Source organism: Anarhichas minor, unplaced genomic scaffold (assembly GCF_050575085.1).
Source record: "Anarhichas minor isolate MPS153535 unplaced genomic scaffold, ASM5057508v1 ptg000010l, whole genome shotgun sequence".
In the NCBI taxonomy this organism is placed as follows: Eukaryota; Metazoa; Chordata; class Actinopteri; order Perciformes; family Anarhichadidae; genus Anarhichas; species Anarhichas minor.
This window is the reverse complement of record NW_027466456.1, coordinates 6,555,607-6,574,325: the sequence shown is the minus strand read 5'-3', so window position 1 is coordinate 6,574,325 and position 18,719 is coordinate 6,555,607. Positions and strand designations below refer to the sequence as shown.

The window sequence follows — 18,719 nt, the reverse complement described above, 5'->3', positions numbered from 1 at the left end:
TGCAGTGACAGGATGCAATGACAGTCATGAAAAATAAATGAATAACGCTCCCCTATATGTCATTTTTTAAAATATATGACAAAAAAACAAGTAAGAAATTAAGGAAAAATAAGGTTATTATATAAACAAATAAACAAATAATTTTTTCCTTCTGCCTCTGCAAAAAAGGGTAAATTACGTCTGAAAAACTGTATGGCCATGTTTGCTCTGTAATATCTTTAACGCAATATCTTTTGTGAATCCGACCTTGAGACGAGGCAGATATGGTTGAAAATGATGGCAATTCATGGTCAGCGCCATTCGCATTCAAGACAGGCTGACAAATGCATTAATAACTACCGTTTGAGTAGTGGGTGCTAAAAACAGTGCCGCTGTTTTATATTTTGAGATTATTTAACCTTTTTTAAAAGATGTTTTAAACGTTTTAAACATTTTAAGTTAAAGTAGATTTCAACTGCTTCGGAAAGTATTAGGAGAGACATACTAATGTATTGTTGTTGTTTTGCCTTTTTGTGGGATTTGTTAATCATAAGAAAGATATGGAATGGTCCCAGCTTTATACTTTAAGTACTCTGTGATGCTGTGGTAGAGCCTTATTGTTTAAGCAACCTAACAGACCCAGGTGGTTTAGGAGTTAGTTGGCCAGTTGGAGTGTATATGAGCTTACGTTCATCAGGTGACAAGTAAGAGGACTCCGCTGGGATGCTCATGTTTTATTGTGTCTGCTGGTCGTGTAATAGAGCAATGATTTGCCACCATGTGAACTATAGGAGCAGATGTTAAGCTGATAGTAAATCAAAGTTCTGTTAGTGAGTTTATTTCTTTTTCCGCTCCCGGTGGTCCAAAATTGCTTATTGCAGCTTTAAATGGATCTTTCACATATTCTTCACATAATAAATACAATGTGAAATGTAAAATAAAGGCGTGATCAACTACAGCAATTGTGTGAATTGCAACTAAATATATGCTCATAAACTGGCTAACTTCCTCTCCATCCATCTGAAGGCAAGCTTGCTCAAGCTGTTTCATAAAATTCCATCATTTACCATCTGCAGCTGAACATTGGTCAGCAGGGAAAATGGCTGAAAGAGTCAGTGATGCAAGGAGCTATAATCTGTTCCCAAGCTACCCTGTTGTTTGTTTTGAAAAGAGAGAAATGGAGAGGGAGAAAAAAAGGAAAAGAGGCCAAAGAAACAAATGGACCCATCTCCTTCCTAAAGCGTTGCTTTTCTAGCTCATTTATCAAACGCAGGAGAAGAATCCTATTTGATTGGCTGATTACCAGAAGCATTCATCACTGGCCGACATATCCCCACCAATTTGACACTGCCATTTTGGATAATTTGTTACGGATGACAAAGAGGTCATTGTTGGCTTGGCTTCTTTTTGACCTTTATAATATTTGAAAATTAATTTCTGAAACAAATGTAATAGGTCCGGTCACAGCACCTAGATGAATTTTGCACCTGGAATCCACCCGAAAGCCCTCTCCTACAGTCTCACTCTCTTTCTCTCTCTTTCATGTCCAACAGTCACATTTGCATTCTACTGTATGTGTGAATCAGGAGATCTCTGTGTGTGCTTTTTGTGTCTCTTTCTCTCCCTCACTGTCTGTCTCCATGTGAGTTGTCCTCTGGTGTCAGCCGACAATTTCTGATCCATTTCTGATATTTACGTCCAATTTTACCCCCATCATCCCCGCAGCGTTTCAATCTCTCCACCGGCCCTCTTTTTATTCTCACTCCATTGGAAGCAGAATTGTCTGCTTTTCACAGGAAAGATACAGATGAAGCTCTCGCACGCTGGCAATTTGAATGCATTTTATCAACTTAGGTCACAGGCTTTTACCTTATCTTAATTTTTTTACATAATAGTTCAAATGATTTTTTTCAATACCTCCCCTCTTGCTCCTCTTTGCTGTTATTTATTCCCTCGCCACCTATTCCTGTCTGTACCTATCAACCTCCTTTTATTCTCCTTCACCTGTTCTCCTGGCAGGCCTTCCCAACAGATGTGGCAGCTTATATGGCACTAACAGGCCCAAAGCACAGGGCTGCGTGCGCCCGTTCAGGCTGATTACAAGTCACCTCTGTGTTCATAAACAGACAAATACCGCCATCAATTTGAGAGCACAGTACAGAGGGGGAAGGGGGGGGGAGGAGAGACAATGAGAGAGACGGAGACAGACGGATAGAGAGTTTTGTGTCATCTACTCCCGTCTATGAAGCAGGTCACGCCATTGGCCATGTTCTGTCACTGGTGCATCATCAGAGGGTCACTAACCATGTGCCCCTGTGACCTGGATGGGCTTCTCTAACTAATGAAATGTCGGATAGAGTTTTACAGTCTATAAGTGACTTTTGAGTTTTTCTTTCCTTGTATTATTTTGTGGGAATGTTTGACTCAGTATAAATGTTTGATGCTCACACAGTGTCACAAATTCACACCTAGGTGGCTCCACTGGGAAAGTACCTTGCTCAAGAGCACTTCATCAGTCATTGCATTGTGAATGAGAGGGTTCTACTCTCGCTTTCACTGCCCAGGTTTATCTCGTTGACTTGAGGTTGGATCTGACTGATTTTAATCCCCCCCCCCCCCCCCCCCCATTATAGTTGGGCGGCCATAACTATTTCTCCACTTGTTGAAGTGTTGTGAATTGGGCTAGAGTTAGGATAGTGGTTTGGTTTTCAAGTAAAGTGTGTTTGTCTTCTTTAACATAAACTGCAAATGTATACATGTCCGGCCCACTATTCTGTTTACAATATGTTCTTAACCTAACACAGTGCTTCTTACAAGGCCAGCCGCATTTAATTCCACGTGGATCAACAACTGGTGAGGATGCTGATCTTTTATGTAAAACATGCAGCTTTAGCCTCAGTCTTTCAGCCTGATATGTATGTAGTCATAAAATGCATATTTATGGCTTTACCAAGTTGTGAAGCAAGCATTGGCTAAATGATCTAGCTAGCTACAACAGATACAATCCTGTCACTCCTCCCACAGGCTTTATAGGCAATATTTCAGTGTTGTATAATGTGCATCACATGGCGAGTATGTTCAACTTTCTTCTCTTGAACAAGCAGCAGTTTCCCTTCTCCTCAAAAGGTATATATGCTGCTGATGCCAGGAGCTTTATTCAGGAGCTTGTAATCCTGCTTCAATCAGCTCCTTTTCCTTTCCGTGTAAAGATAAGCCCGGCATTTACGGCCCTCACCGCACCCCGCTCTAATTAATATGCAGCAGATAAGTACTTGTCTGACAAAATTCATTCGGTTGACCTTCTAGGTTTTACACTAAACTGTTTGCGGCCGCTACAAGTTCACCACAAGTTGAGAGTTCCCTGGAGTTTCTGCAGCGAGATGGGGCTTTTGTTTCTCTCTGAGAGGTTTAATTTGGACAGCTTGCTCTCCCTCTCTGTTTCTCTCTCTCTCGCTCTCTCAAATTGTCTTCTGACTTTCATTCGGCACTCTCTGTTTCTTAATTGCCCCTAATTGCTTAATTACAATTTCAAATGAACAATTCTGGAGGTCAGAGCGGGTCGTTAATTGAAGCATCAATCACAGTGGTTGGGCCTTCAGAACCATCTCAGTTTGATTGACAGTGCATTAACTGAATATTGTAGAAAGCCTGGACATGACATTGTGGGGGCTCCATGGCTGATACTGCTGTTACTGCTGCTCCTCTGCTGTCCTTCACATGAAGCAGTGAAGGAGAAACCTTCTTGGGTTAGAATGAGGACAGGGAACAAACAAGATGAGGCTTTAGGTCCTTCACCTTCTTTCTGTGCGTGTTCTCTCTAAATGAAGATACATATCTATATCAGGTGGCTTGGATAACATGTATGAATGGGACTGAATCTGTGTTTTCCCCTCAGTGGATTGGCACACTGTATTTCATACATGATAAACTGCAGAGCCAAAGGTATGTAGATAGTGTCCATACTTTTTGCCATACATAACAACCATTTTTGGCCATGCACTTTGTTGTTTTCATGGTTTGGCTATAGGCATCTTAATTCCAACTAGTGGACACTTAATCCTATAGCATACATAGATATTTTGGTCCAATGTTTAGTTTGGTGTTGCTGAACTGTGTGGCCACAGTTTGGGGACAACCTTTCCCTGTTTCAACATGGCAATGCCCCATTACACAAAGCAGGGTCAATAAAGAAATAGGTTTCTGAATATGTTGCAACTAACATTTCATTTTCTGTCCATTGACTAATCTGTTATTAGACCAATCGTTTCAGCTCTATTTCAAAGTTTGGCGTGGGAGGACCCTATGGCCTGCACTGAGCCCTGACCTCAACCCCATCAAACATTACCCAAAATCAGTGTCTGACCTCACAAATTCAATGCCAGCAAAGCAGCAAAAAATTAGATTATGCGCAGCATTTTAACATCAGTGGTTTTGAAATGAGATGTTCAACAATCACAGACTAGTGTAATTTTTAGCCCCTTACTTTTGGCCATGTAATGTATCCAGCCCCTTGGAAATTCTGATTATATGAGATGAAAAAGTAAAATCTGAATTAAATAAAGAATTTGCAGATCAGTCATTCACTGGTATTCTACCAAATGTACGCATGTATCCACCACTTAACCTCTGCTATAAGCAATCTGCCACTGTTGATCAGCACCCTCCAATCCATCCACCTATATCTCCTCCTCCTTTTATTCCTCTCCCTCCTCCCAGCCTCCATGCCCTCCACAGGGGAGACGCCTAGGTGATTATTAGGCTGGTTTCCCTTGTCTAGACCCCGGCTGGTTGGTTGGAACTCCTTCCACCCTCCTTCCTCTTCCTAATGGATCTGGGTCTACTTCTCTCACTACCTCCCTCCCTCCTCTTTCTCCATCTACCCTTCGCCTCTTTCTTTTCATCCCCTATCTAACTCTCCCTTTAATGTCTCTTTATGTATTTCTCAGACTGTCTACTGCTCAGTTGGCTGCATTTAGCTTTTTTCCCTCTTGCTCTTTTTTGTGTTTGTTTTTCTGTTGTTTCTGCCTCCCTGCTCCCTTCACACCGTCCTCTTCCACCTCCCCTCCTCCTCCACCTTCTCCTGCTGCTGTTCCTCTCCTCTGGGGCTCCATCCATCAGGTTGTCGGGGGCTGCTAGCGGCCGACTCCCAGCCACCATATTTCACCGCCAGCCAGCCAAGCAGCTGACAGCACAGCCACCGCCAGGAAATTGCTTTGGCTGTGAGCGGAATTTCAAACACAGGCACACTGCGTCGCCCGGGCCGCCCAAGCACCGCTTCCCTGTCTCTCTCTCTTTCTCTCTCTCTCTCCTGTCAATCTCTCTACTCCTCCCGACACACATCTCTATGTCTCTCTGTATCTCTCTCTGTCTTTCTCTCTTTTTTGCTCTCTCTTATGTACTTCTTTCCTCTCTCTTTGCATCCCCATCTCTATATGTTTTTCTGTGTGCTCTTCCCTGCTCCTCTACCTCTCTCACACACAGTCACAAACCCACATGCATCGTTTTCTCTCTTTGTCTTTTGTCCGTCTTTGTTGTTCCCTCTCTCTGCTCTCCCTCCCCTTCATCTCCCAATATCGCTCCCTGTCCTTTTCCATCCTCTCATTCTTCCCTTCCTCTCCCCTTTACGACCCACAGGGAACAAGGTGTGGTGGTGAATGTGTAATGAGCAGAGCAAGAGGGAGGGAGATAAAGAGGAGGAAGAAGAAGAAGTGGAAGGATAAAACCAGGAGCAGAATGGAGTGATAAGATAGAGAGGAGGCAGAGAGGAGGGATGCTAGTTGGTGCTGCTCGCGAATTAAGGGTCAGAAGGTGTGTGTGTGTGTGTGTGTGTGTGTGTGTGTGTGTGTGTGTGTGTGTGTGTGTGTGTGTGTGAGAGAGTGGGTGGGTGGGTGGGTTGCTGGTGGTGAGGGGGCTTGGATTTCTGCCCTTGTCACAACCACTTTAAGACCATTGAAGTGAGTAGAATTTTTTGCCAAGTGAGGTCATTTTTGATCGTCTTCACCCGGCTTTAGGGTTTGGGATTGGAGTTTAAAAAAATACACCAGCTTTTTTAGACAGTTAGATATATGTCAAGATTATAGATCAATCAATATCACATTCAAATGCATCCGAGATAAAAACATGTAACAGCTCTGTGGTTAGATAGTTAAGTATCTTACATAACATGCAGCTAAATTGGACAGTGTATTGTAGTACATTTAAGTTATGCAGCAACCTGAAGAAAATGTAATTTAGTTTTATTGTTCTATGGTGGTGTATGTAAAGTAACTGGAGCGTCATTTACACTGATGTAGTGTGAGTGAGTTGCTAGATATATGGCCCAATTCCACACTACACAATAGCATGGATAACACTATAAAGTATGTGCTATTATGCATATTGTACTCTGTTAGTTGGAAGTGTAAAGGGAATTAATATGCTTGACTGTTTTGTTCTACCCTGAAATGATATACATAGATGGATATCAGACTGCAACTTTGGATAGCTAATTGAAATGAGATTTTCTAAGGTGTTCCTGGTGCTGTCTCACTAACATCTTCAAGTTGGTTTAATTATTTCTAGCTATGTGCAGTTCCGCTATTTCTTATGTGTGCTGAATTGAGGAGTAACAATGTCAGATCTATCAAACTGAGACCTTTATAAGCAGAATACCTGAAATGGGTGCTACAGGTATGTGGTAGTCCTGCATCTAGACATGTCAGAGTTAATGTTAAAGTTAGAAGTTGGAGATAAGTCAAATCAGTGGAAGTTCCCTATTTGTCACAAGATAAAAGTGTGTGTGTGTGTGTCTGTGTGTCTGTCTGTGTGTGTAGATTGAGTGATTACAGAGTTGAGAGAAACAGATCTTATCAAATCCATTTTACACAGTGTATGCTGTAGAGAAAAGACATTACAAACTCAATATGAAGTCAATATTAACCTGATAAATAAGTATGGAGTTTATGATGAATGTGACAATCTCAGGAGAGAGCGTGTGTGTGTCTTAACACCATATCCATCCCTGCTCGCCGTCTATGTATGTGCTGTAGGTGTGCCCTTCATGTAGACAGTCTGATTGAAGTTATGTGTGGGTGGTAGACTCCTTTCAGGTAGTAAACATACTGTCAGTCCACAATGTCTGGAGGGTATGTAGTCATCCCATGGCGGAAATCCTCTCCCAGCACAGTCTTAGTAAAGAAAGGCCTGGTGTGGACTGTTGTCCCATCTTCCCCACTAACCTTCTGTTTTTTTCTTATCTTCTGTCTGTGCGTTTCTCTCTCCCTCTGTTCTCTCCGTTCTGTCTGTTCCCTCTTTTCCTCCATCAGAGAGTTAGTTTGGAGTTCTACATTGATGTTCACGCCCACTCCACCATGCTGAATGGCTTCATGTACGGCAATGTGTTCGAGGACGAGGAGCGCGTCCAGAGACAGGCTGTCTTCCCCAGACTGTTATGCCAAAATGCACCAGACTTCTCCTTTGTAAGTCACGCAAACAGACACACACAAACACACCGGATATGTAGGCTGCCAAGCAGAATTTCACCCAGCTTCAATCCCGGGGCCATGCTCGGAAAAAGAACATGAACTTGTCTCGGCAACTACTGGTGAGGTGGTGTTCAGCGAGGCATTTAATTGCCAACTGTTGCACTCTTAGTGGTAAACAGTTGAAGTCCTTGGTTGCACTGGGCAGCTCCCAGGTGTGAATGTGTGTAACTGCATGGATTAGAGGCAACGTGTTGATTAAAAAAGTGAGTAAAAAATATATATATAGAATAAGCAATACATATGCACACAGCTGACACATGTGAGTGTAAACATACACGTACAAACACAGGAGGTGTTAAATTATTTGAGGGAATATGTGTGAAGAAGAAAAGAGCCCATTCCAGCTGTGCACAAAGGTTCTCACCTTGACCACTTAAGAGAGGAGCTGAGCAGAGTGTAAAAGAAGAGAGGGTTGAACTTCATCAACCCTGACAGTTCAGTTCAATTAACTAGTAACACAGAGTAACGGAAATACTTAAGCACACACCCGAAGATTTCAACTCCAGAATATATTTTTTAAAACGTATAAATTATGTAAAAGAATACAGTAAAATTTCAGGAATAGGTAGGTATGCAAAATGTTGGTGTACCCAAACAGCAGCAGTGGTGGCAGAAGTTCTTGAGGAGCAAAAATATGAATGGAAATTATGTATGAGAATCTACACTATCCCCCTCAAAATAAAGTATGAAGTAAGGTGTGGATTATCAATATACTGTATATCCAATTTAACAAGTTCTTACTTGTCTTAGAATATGAACAAATGTCTGTGAAGTAACATATATAGCATGAATGTTTACTTGCATGTCTAAAGAGATCCTACAGATGCACAGAACTGTTTCCCTGACATGTTACCTTTAATATGAATGTGCATGTATACTGTATGTGTGTGCAGAACAGAAATAGCAAACACAGTGAAGATTATGACGAAGCACAAGACTGTACTGTAAAAGTAGGCCAGGATATTCTGTATGAGCAGTGCAGGTGTTGGAGCTAAAGCCTCCTGTTAGGTGTCTGAAACTGGCTTTATTTGGACAGGACTGTGAAGACTGAGGGCAGGGAGGAGGGGAAAACCAAGGAGGAAATGAAAGTATTGGAAATGAATGGAGGAGAGAAGCAAAGAACAGAAGAAAAAAACCATCCATTCACTGACTGTGATGCTCCTCCACACAGCCACACATGCATAACCTTATAAAACCGTTTTCATACAGGTACATTATCCACGAAACCATTTCGTCTCAGCCCGGTGTCACTTGTCACTGACCTTCGTTTTCTCAGTGACGCTGACATTTCATAGCAGAGCCACTTACACACATCATAAAGAATAACCTTTATTGCCCATTGACACCCAGTGCCAACCTGGATACAGAGAAAAGCCAGAGAGGCGGATGTTCACCCACAAATGCATGGAAATGTCACTTATTGTCAGTGTCTATACGGTATAACGAAGGACGAGTAAAACGCTATTTCAAGAGAATCTCTCTCTCTCTCTCTCTCTCTCTCTCTCTCTCTCTCTCTCTCTCTGTGTATTGCTTGTGTGACAGCTGGCCCAGGGGTCATCTCCCTCTCTGTGCTTTTGTCCCTCTGCCCATTCAGCACTACCTAAAGCCCAGTGCAGCAGCAGCAGCAGCAGCAGCAGCACAACACAATCATGGCAAACTCCCACTGGTGGCCACCAAGTCTGCATTTCAGCAAGGCAACTCTCACTGCAGCAGAGCAGAGTGGAGTGACAGTGAATGGAAACTTTTCCACACTCTTCCCAAGACAGCATCATATAGTATAGCTGACACGCTGAAACCCAAAATAGACTGGCCTTTTTTTTTGTTCTGCTATAGCCATTTACAGCTTTGTAATGACTTTGAATGAGGTCAATCTGTTCAAATAAGCCAGTGTACATCATTTGTGGTTCAGCAAACACACAGCTAGATGCCACCAATTCCTACAAACTGCCCCTTTAATAAGTAAAGTAGCTTCTCCCGACTGAAATTTTCCAACATACAACATTTTAAACCCTCAATCACAGATTGTTGATATGGGAAACTTTCACAGGTCTTAGCTGATTTGCCCAACGCAATAATCGCTTTGTGATTCTCTGGACGTTGGCAGTAACTATTTCCACTGAAGTTTACAACTGTGAAATGTTAACTTTTTTAAGTGATGTGTAAACTGGGACACGAAAAAACACAAAAGCAATATGTTTATGCTGAATGTGTTTTTTCTTCTCTTTTACTGTAGGAAATAATGTGCCGTTCAGGTTATCAAGGACTTTAGAAGACATTATTTTTTGGAAAGTTTCAACTGGGAAACACACGTACCTTTTGAAGCTCACAACACTTTCCATAGAGGTACTCAGGATCCATAGAGGTATTTAAGGTTATATGTCATAGTCAGGGCTAATGATCTCCGTAGGGAAATTCTCCAGACTCCACAAATGTGCTTTAACAGGGAAGATGCTTGCTGACACAAATACTTGAGCTTAAATCCTCTCACTGAAGTGTCATTTTTCTAACCACTAGTCCAACACAATGTCTCAGATGTGGTTGTTTTGTTTGTGCACCCCTCTAGTCCAACACGTCCTTTAACAAGGACATGGTGAAGGCCGGTACCGGTAGACGGTTCCTCGGTGGTCTCCTTGATGACACGTCCTACTGCTACACTCTAGAGGTGTCCTTCTACAGCTACATGACGGCTGGCAGCACCGCTCCTGTGCCGTACACTGAGGAGACATGTATCCTTCAACATGTATGATCCGTGTGAGTGTACATGCATCTGCATGGCTGTATGTGTTCGTCAAGAGAGGAAAAGATCAGAGTGTAGAGAGCAGCACTAATGGTCTAATATGTGTCTCTCTCTTAATTGTACATTTCTCCTTGTTTCAAACAACACGCACACACACACACACACACATTGTCATTGCAGTTACCATCTCCCTCTGAAATCAAGCCAATTCATCTTGTAATCATCCAAGTCATTATCTTAATATTTGAATCCTTGGTGGGGAGTTTGTGTGCGTCAGGTCATGTGTACTCTGAAGAAAACCATGTTGCTCTTTTGTTGCCTCTTGTTGCGACAGATGTGCAGTGACAGAATAGGGATGTGATAGCTGCGTCTATTGATTTTATTTACAAAGGAGAGAGGAGAAAGGGGCTTGTGTTGGAATGCGTAATGCTGTGTGTTTGTGTGTGTGTGCGCGCAGTTGAGGCTTTGATTTGCGTTAACTCGATTCCTGTCGACTACAATCGTGCACACATGGAGCACACACATTACATTCGTCACGGGAACCGAAGGTCACAGGTGCGTTAATGGAGCCAGACGGGAGGAAGTTTTCCTTCAGCTGACCTTCTCAGGGCTGAAGAGCTCCTGAGAGCCGGCCGATGGCGGTCTGATCTTACCGATAGAGTGAGTGAGAAGAGGGTGAAAGAGAGATTTAGAGAGAGCGATAAGGACCCTACATATGAAAAGTATGTGCTCCCCTACACATATTCTGCAAGTGGAGGGGAGGGTGGATATAGACGTAGCCCTAGTGCCCTCTAGTGCTAAGAGCTGGCACATTCTGACTCACCATGTGTGTATTTCCCTCTAATTCACACCCACATGAAAAGTTTGTAACATTCAGGTCCAATGTACATATAAATATTTGGAAATTCGTTGAAGTGATGCAGAGTCACTCGTATTGGGATGTGGTGTGTGTGTGTTTTCCCCACCCTCTCATCCCTTAAATGCTTCTCATAGAAACATCTCGGGTCTTTGCAATCCAGTTGTGATTCCCAAATCACAACTGGAATGCAGGCATGTGCATACACAGGGTATCACCACAGCCACAGACAAATAGCTAGGCTTACGTTTAGGAGACAAATGTCTGGCAGTTGTGATAAACAAATTCCACTGTGTTTTTATTTGAGTTGGTGGCACTGGGTGCAGAGCAGGATAATAATACATGTGGAGCCAGGTCTCAGCCTCTATGTGTGTGTGTGTGTGCAGAGGGGACATTTCATCTGAAGGTCAAATTGGAAGAAAACTCAGCCCTTGTGAGAGGACTTGCTTGATCTTTTTTGTTTTCCAGGTGTGTGTGTGTGTGTTTGGCTGTGAGAAGGGGATGTGTACAAGGAGGAGGGGATCCACAGGGTGGGCAGGCAGCACAGGGACCTGGTGTAGAGTGGAGATTGGGGTCAGGCAGGTTGAAGGAACCGACCATGTCGCTTTATACGCCCCAGCAGTCAGCTCGATGAAGCGTGCAAATCATCAACAGAGACCTTTAGCATCTCAACACCCCCCCTCCACCTTTCTCACCTGATGCACACACACACAAACAGGCACACACACACACACAGTCCTTTAAACTAATACATGACAAATGAGTAATAACCTCGGCCCTAACTCTTACCACCTTCAAAACATGCCGCCCTTACCCTTTAATCTTTCCTGACTCTCCTTCTCCACTGCTGTGACTTGTAGCCACCAAAATTGAAATCGTAACCTTTCTCACAGCTGAGACGTTTGTCACAGTTTGAAGGTGCTCGGAAAAAAAAGGTGTAATGCTCAGTGTGTCTGTATTTGTTTTCTGATCTCTCTTTTCATGTCCTCCTTTCTCCTTCATTCTGTCCTTTCCTCTCATCTTGTCACCCGGAACATAACAGCTCATTATATCATTTAGTCAAGCTGAGAATCGTCTTCTCTGAAACAGCAGGGACAACCTCCACCGTGTGTCTGTCTTCTCTTTGTCCTCTAATCATTAATAACACTTGTGCGTGTGCGTGTGCATATGTGCGTACCTACTCCTATGAATATATCTATTTTTTATGCTTACGTACTGCACTTAAAGTTAGTTTTAGTCTCACTGACATCCCACGTCCCAGAACAAAAATGTAATATTTTGGCCTGTTTTTCTATTTTCATAGACCAGCTGCGTTTTGTGATGGACCTTCCGGTTCAGACTCTGAAGTTTAAACTGGAAAGTGGAGTGGTTTAGGGCTGAGAGAATCTGGGATCTCGTTCAAAACTCAGCTTGACACTTTCCGTTGTGTGAGTTCAGTACGTGCGTTTATGTGAGCTTTAGGGGGCCTACTTACCTTGTGGTGTGTGTGTGGGTGTGGATGTTTTTTTTTGTATTGTGGAGAGACAGTATTCTCTGTGACTTTGAAGAATTATTCAAAAACATTAAAAAGCCATTACGCCTTCCCTGAAAGATTTCGCTCTTGTTTTTCCGGCGCTGGGTTGAGCTGTTGCTTTTTTCAGTCAGTGTACAGACGTGCAGATTTTCAAACTTCTCACTCTGAGAGGAAGAAAAGTACATTTTTATCTCTTGTTTGATTCATGCAAATTTGATGTTTTCTTTCAGTAAAAGACATGCAGAGGCTTCTGACACAGTGATCTTCTTATTGAAGATGTTCACTCAAATAATCCACATCTATTGCCATTGTTGGGTTATCCAGCAGGATGGTGTGGTGTTGGCTAAGACATACACACTTGTAGCCATCATTTTCTACATGTGTCTTAGGTCTGTTTGACGTGCACCTCGCCATAACAGTGGGACTCTATAAACACCAGATTAGCCAGTGGAACATATGTATGCATCAGTGAACCTGACACCCAATGGACAGATTGTGAGAAGTGGCTTGGAGGCAAAATATGCTTCAGTACCACACATCATACACATCATATCACACAGACATGCACAAATGGATAGGTGCTCACACGTGCAAGCGAGCGCAGACGCAGACACATTTAAAAACACAGTTGATTGCACAAATATTGTTGCTACAGTATGCTCAGATGAACAGGTGTCCTCACATGAGCACTCACAAAGATGCACACCTCCAGTTGTGTTTTGGTCGTTGTTCTAAACGTTGATGAAGTTGATGTTCACGGAGAGTCTGAGAAAGTCGTTTTGTGAAAAGTGTGCTCGGAGCTGAAAATTTGCAGTTGAAGCGTTTAAGAGTTGCATGACTGAAAGAAGTTGAAGTGGCAGTTCAAATGGAAATGCTGAAAGAAGTCTAACTTTCACCGTCTGAGATGACATGAAATCATCAAGTGTGATAGAGCTGAAGTGTGAACACTGCAAATAGATGAGCTCACCAGTTAAACCATAACTAAAGCAGTGGAGTGTTCAGTGTAAAAGTTGCAAGTGGGTGAAGTGACAGTTGATGAGTAAGAGATGATACGATTGTAACATTATAAAAGTGATACCTTCAGGATAATGGCACTAATAAGAAAGAACATGAAGAGAGGCTTGAAGTCATAAATCACAGGTACCACAATGAGACAGGTGTGTATAATGGTATGTACGTTTTGTTTATATTTCTTGAACTTGTATACACAAAGCATAGCCTTTTCTAAACAACAAATGAGTGCAACTTTTGTAAAGAAACATAATAATTGGAATATAAAAATAGTTTCCATATTCTGTTTTCAGAGCAGCACACTGTAGATCAGAAGAGTCTCTATTCCTGCAAGTGCACACTGTAAGAAAACAGAAGCCTTTCTTGCACGTATTTCATTTTACGACTCAAGTTTCAGAGCGTGTCTCCTTGGCAGTGACAGTTCCTCTTTTCAGGGATTTAAATCAACCCTTGTTTGTCCCTTTGGGCAACAGGACGTGAGGTCTTTCAGTCTGCTGAATCGCTATTGGGGACAAAAATGTCCCTTTCTGTATTGCTGTTGTTGACTAGGCTCTTAATTAGCATTGATAATTAGATCTCTACATGTCAGTGCAGTGACAGGACCTGTCAGTGGATCGTATTGATGGCTTGAATGTCCCCTGCTTGTCTGCTTGTTAACTCCCGTCCGATCTGGACAGCATTCTCTGCGCGTCTTGTCCATTTTACCACTGGGGGCCTTGTTGTCTGATTGTCACCTTGTCTGTCTGTCCTACAGGACCAGGCACGGGGGACATAGCGGTGAAAGGGGACATAGCGGTGAAAGCCGCTAAATGGCGTGCTGACAGTAAACAGCTGCAGTAAACAAGTCATGTCCCAATCGCCTTTGTCTCACGTATCTCATCAGCGCCTAAGCTGGCGTGCCCTTGAGCCATGACAATGACCTGCTATTGATTAGACAAGACAGTTATGTGTACGGAGATGTTAAAGAATACGCCTCACACACCTCAGTGACAGGCAGGCAAGATGCTGACGCCTCTTTGACCTCTCTGGAGCTGGATAATGATTACACACTGATAATGATAATGTTGATGATTAAGTATAAACAATATTAGCATCATTAGTCTCAGTGTTAATTCAGAAGAGGCTGCGTAGATCTGGACTAAAGCAGCTGCAGTTTTTATGGATATTTCCACTACCACCTCACCTCTGTAATCCAAGCTACAGCCCACCAACTGTTTCCTGGCCCTCGCACACATCACTTCCTGCTGCAGCAGCAGCCTCGTTCCAAACCCTACGGTTTCCCCCGGGCAACGGGCCAGACAGCAGTCAGGGCATCCTCCGCGTCTCCGACCATTCGCCACACGGATGAAGTTCTCCTTCAGAAGCCGACCGTCCATCACGAAGCCTCCTGCAGTAGACGGTGAGTCGTGACAGGCCAAGCTGAGAGGCCATCTGCGCACTGTGGGGTCCGGGAGATATTTTTGTCGCTGAGCGTGAGCGTGCCTGGCCAAAGAGCTCAGGACTGGCACCGGGCTCTGCTGATGAAAGAGAACGGAGGAAAACACCCAAAACTTTCCTGAGGTCAGAATGAAGGAGGATACAAGGGGAGTTTGTTTGTTTAGAGTACGCAGGTAAATGTGAGTGTGTGTTTATGTCCTTGAAGATGACTATTTGTGAGTGTGAATCAGCTCTTAACAACAAGTAGCAGATTAATAATGACCTGCATTCAGATGTGTTCATGTAAGCTATGCCAGCAGCTCTAGAGGTAGGAAAGTGTGTCCTGTATGACAGTCGGTCAGTTGGTCCACCGCCTCAGTCCAGACTTAAATATCTCAACGATTGTCAGATTTATTGCTATGAAATGTTGCACAGACATTCATAGTTCCCAATGAATGAATCCTAATGACTTTAATGATCTCCTGACTTTTCCTCTAGCACCACCAGCAGGTCAAAGTTTTCACTTATACTGTGACATTTCAATATCTACTGGGGGAAATGCCATGACATTTGCTACACGCATTCATGTCCCCCTCAGGATGAACTATAATAACTTTGCTGATCACTTAACTTTCCATCTAGCGCCATCATCAGGTAGAAAATGTAATATGTCAAGAACTGTGGCGACATAAAGGTAAGACATTCCCAGCAGCACTCCGCTGTACTTTGTGTTTACTGATAATTAGCAATCATGGTAACATGCTAAACTAAATGGTGACCATGGCATTATACCTGCTAAACATCAGCAGGTTAGCGTTGTCTTTGTGAGATAGCAGGCTGTTTCCATTAAGCTCAAGGCACAGCTGTCCTGCTTGCATGGCTCCCAGTGTTGTTTATAACTATTATGCATTCAAATTAGCATTAAAGTGAGATTCAGAAGGACATAACCTTAGTTTGTTCATATGTAGTTTTATCTCGTCATAATCAGTATCATCAGCTAGCTGTTATGAGACAGCCTGTGCGGTCCATCCACACACACACACACACACACACACACACACACACACACACACACTCACAGCAAGTCTGGCCTGATGCAGGACTCACAGACAAACAGCCAGATGGGGTGTAAATATAGACTCTGGAGTCGTGTGGAGAGCATTGCCATCAGCCTGCCGGGTGAAAAATTAAGTCCTGTGCAGACTCCCAAACATACGCAAAAACACACCTTCAAAGGCCAAGGTGGCAGACTTTACAGAGGGGCTTGCTTGCATATTTACAGGCCTTACTTATACCAGGTATACCCTTGTGCTTGTGTGTGTGTGTGTGTGTGTGTGTGTGTGTGTGTGTGTGTGTGTGTGTGTGTGTGTGTTTGCTTGAGGTATGACAAACTACAAAGCTGAAGTATATGCCCAGACAGCCTGTTCAAACCAAGGATGAATGGTTTACAATTTAACAGGCTTTGAACAATAGATTTTCATCTTTATAGCAACCAGGATTTATGTTCGGGTCATTTTTTGGTCATTACGAGAAATTTGAAAATCCAAAATAAAAATGACAGAATCTCCATCTTTTTTTCTTATCTTTTTCTGTATGCCAGTTGTTTCAATCACGCGTTTGTGACAGATAAATAGTCCAGCGAATGACAGGCCGTATCTGAGTATCAACAAGGTAATGACAGAGGAAAGTGACAGATTATGTCTTTGTGTTGCTCCATCATGCTCCAGCCTGGTGAAGAATGGAGGCAGCCAAACATCAATGCCTCGAAATAGGGAAAAACGTTTGTGTCATTGTTTGTTTTGTGTTGGGATCTATATGAGCGGTATGAATGTGCATTCTGTATAGATGGAGGATGATGGAATAAGGTCGATGGACATATGTCTAAAAGGGTGGATAGGTAGATTGGCAGCTGATATTGATGTTGTTTTTCCCAGTGACTCGATCAAATTTACTTCTGTTAGCGACATCGTTCTTATTCATCTCTATTTACTATATCCTCACTCTTAGTGATTTGGAACATTGTTGGCATTCAGTGGTTCTCTACTTCTTCATTATCTGAAGCTGATTGTCATCATTACTTGCTCTGCAAGCCTAATGATCACAGGCTTAGCGACAGCACTCATAGACGCTCAGCTGTTTTATTAAAGCAGTGAAGTTATTGATATTGTACCTAATGTAGCGAGGGACAACTGGGCAGGGGAATGATGTGTGCGCTCACCTCTGAATTTAAATAAGGCCTCAGTGTATAAGTAATTGCTTTTGTGTGATTCATGACAGCATCATGCATTTGGCTGACACGAGTGAAATACATTTGATTTAGCCTCACTTAATTCAGACCGCAATGTGTTGTACCTTGATGATTTCCACTGCTCATTTCTTCAGTTGCTAGTCTCTAGTTATTTACTGTACCTAACTGGGTGTGTTGGTAATGTCTCTAAGGCTTTTTAAAATAACTTTATGTTAAACCTGATCAGAATCTCAAATACATATACATCATATATATTATAAATCATGAATGTCTGAAGTATTGTTGGACACTAAAGTTTACTTTTGATTGGTTTTATTTAGGACTGTGGGCCTTGAACTGTATCAGTTATGGATGAAAACACTTTTAGTCACTCTTGTTTTTTTTCTTTTATTGTTCCCAAATGAATCAGATTCATACACTTTTTTTTTTTACAACAAACATTTTGACTTGTCATAGCAGTAAGATCACAGGTGGAACTAATAACAATGATGGGTCCACCTCTTCCAAAGACAGTTAGCTTTAACTCCCTGTCGTCAGACACCAAACTGGGCAGGAATGTTGCTCGAACCTTCCTGGATTACTACAAACTCAACAACCTCATCAAGGACAACAGACCAATTCACATTCAAAGGTAAAGCAGTATGGCATTATGAATAAGTGAATATAAAATTAAAATACACAAAAGTATTTTGGTTTTGCTGTTTCCTGAACTATAACCTACCATCTCATCTCAGTCACTCATATTGATATGTTTTTGTCTCCAGCTCTGAGGTGGCAGGCAACGGTAACAGAAAGGGCAACGGCGTCGGCAGAGACGCAGACAGAGAAAGGGAGAAGAGCCAGGGTGTCAGGCACTAGACATCAGACAGAAGGACAGACGGACACGGACTGAGCATGTATAAAACGCAGAGCACCGTAGCAGGAGGATCCTTCACACTTCATTGCCTTTAGAAGCTCCACATCTCCCTGGCTATAAAGACTTATTTTCACAGATTTGTAACAGTGGGATGACTGGTACTTGCAGGACTAAAATCAGAACAAGCTTCCTCTTGGGTTATTTAATGGCGACACAACGTGGATTATTGAAGGGAAGACAGGCTGGTTACCGATCTAAAGTCCATCTGTGGCCTTCATTCAGCAGCTCCTTTTTGTTGTCTATACTATTGTAAATAAATGCATGTTTCCCTGTTGTTACTAACTTATTTCATGACTATGGTGTTATCTCTGTTGGTATTATAATTGGTCATTAAACACTAAATCACTTAATAATTTTCTCTCTTATATCGATAGGCTACTGGTAACATTAGTGATTGCTTCTATATAAGTGAGACCTTCAATAACTTCTATTTAGCTGTATTATTGCATTGTATACATGTGTATATATCTCTTCATGCTCATGTAGGCTTTAGCTCCATTTATGGTGTTGACAAAGCATT

General features: G+C 42.5%; 1 protein-coding gene across 1 annotated transcript in view; it reads left to right on the top strand.

Moving 5' to 3' along the window:
• agbl4 (AGBL carboxypeptidase 4) overlaps window positions 1-18,478 on the top strand; it is a 237,692-nt gene extending 219,214 nt beyond the window's left edge. The window contains exons 10-13 of the mRNA XM_076088602.1: window positions 7,284-7,436; window positions 10,066-10,228; window positions 17,821-17,914; window positions 18,048-18,478. Of these exons, the coding sequence (XP_075944717.1) occupies window positions 7,284-7,436; window positions 10,066-10,228; window positions 17,821-17,914; window positions 18,048-18,141 (504 nt within the window). The 3' untranslated portion in view covers window positions 18,142-18,478. The remainder of the gene's footprint in view (window positions 1-7,283; window positions 7,437-10,065; window positions 10,229-17,820; window positions 17,915-18,047) is intronic.
• Window positions 18,479-18,719: the final 241 nt, after the last annotated feature.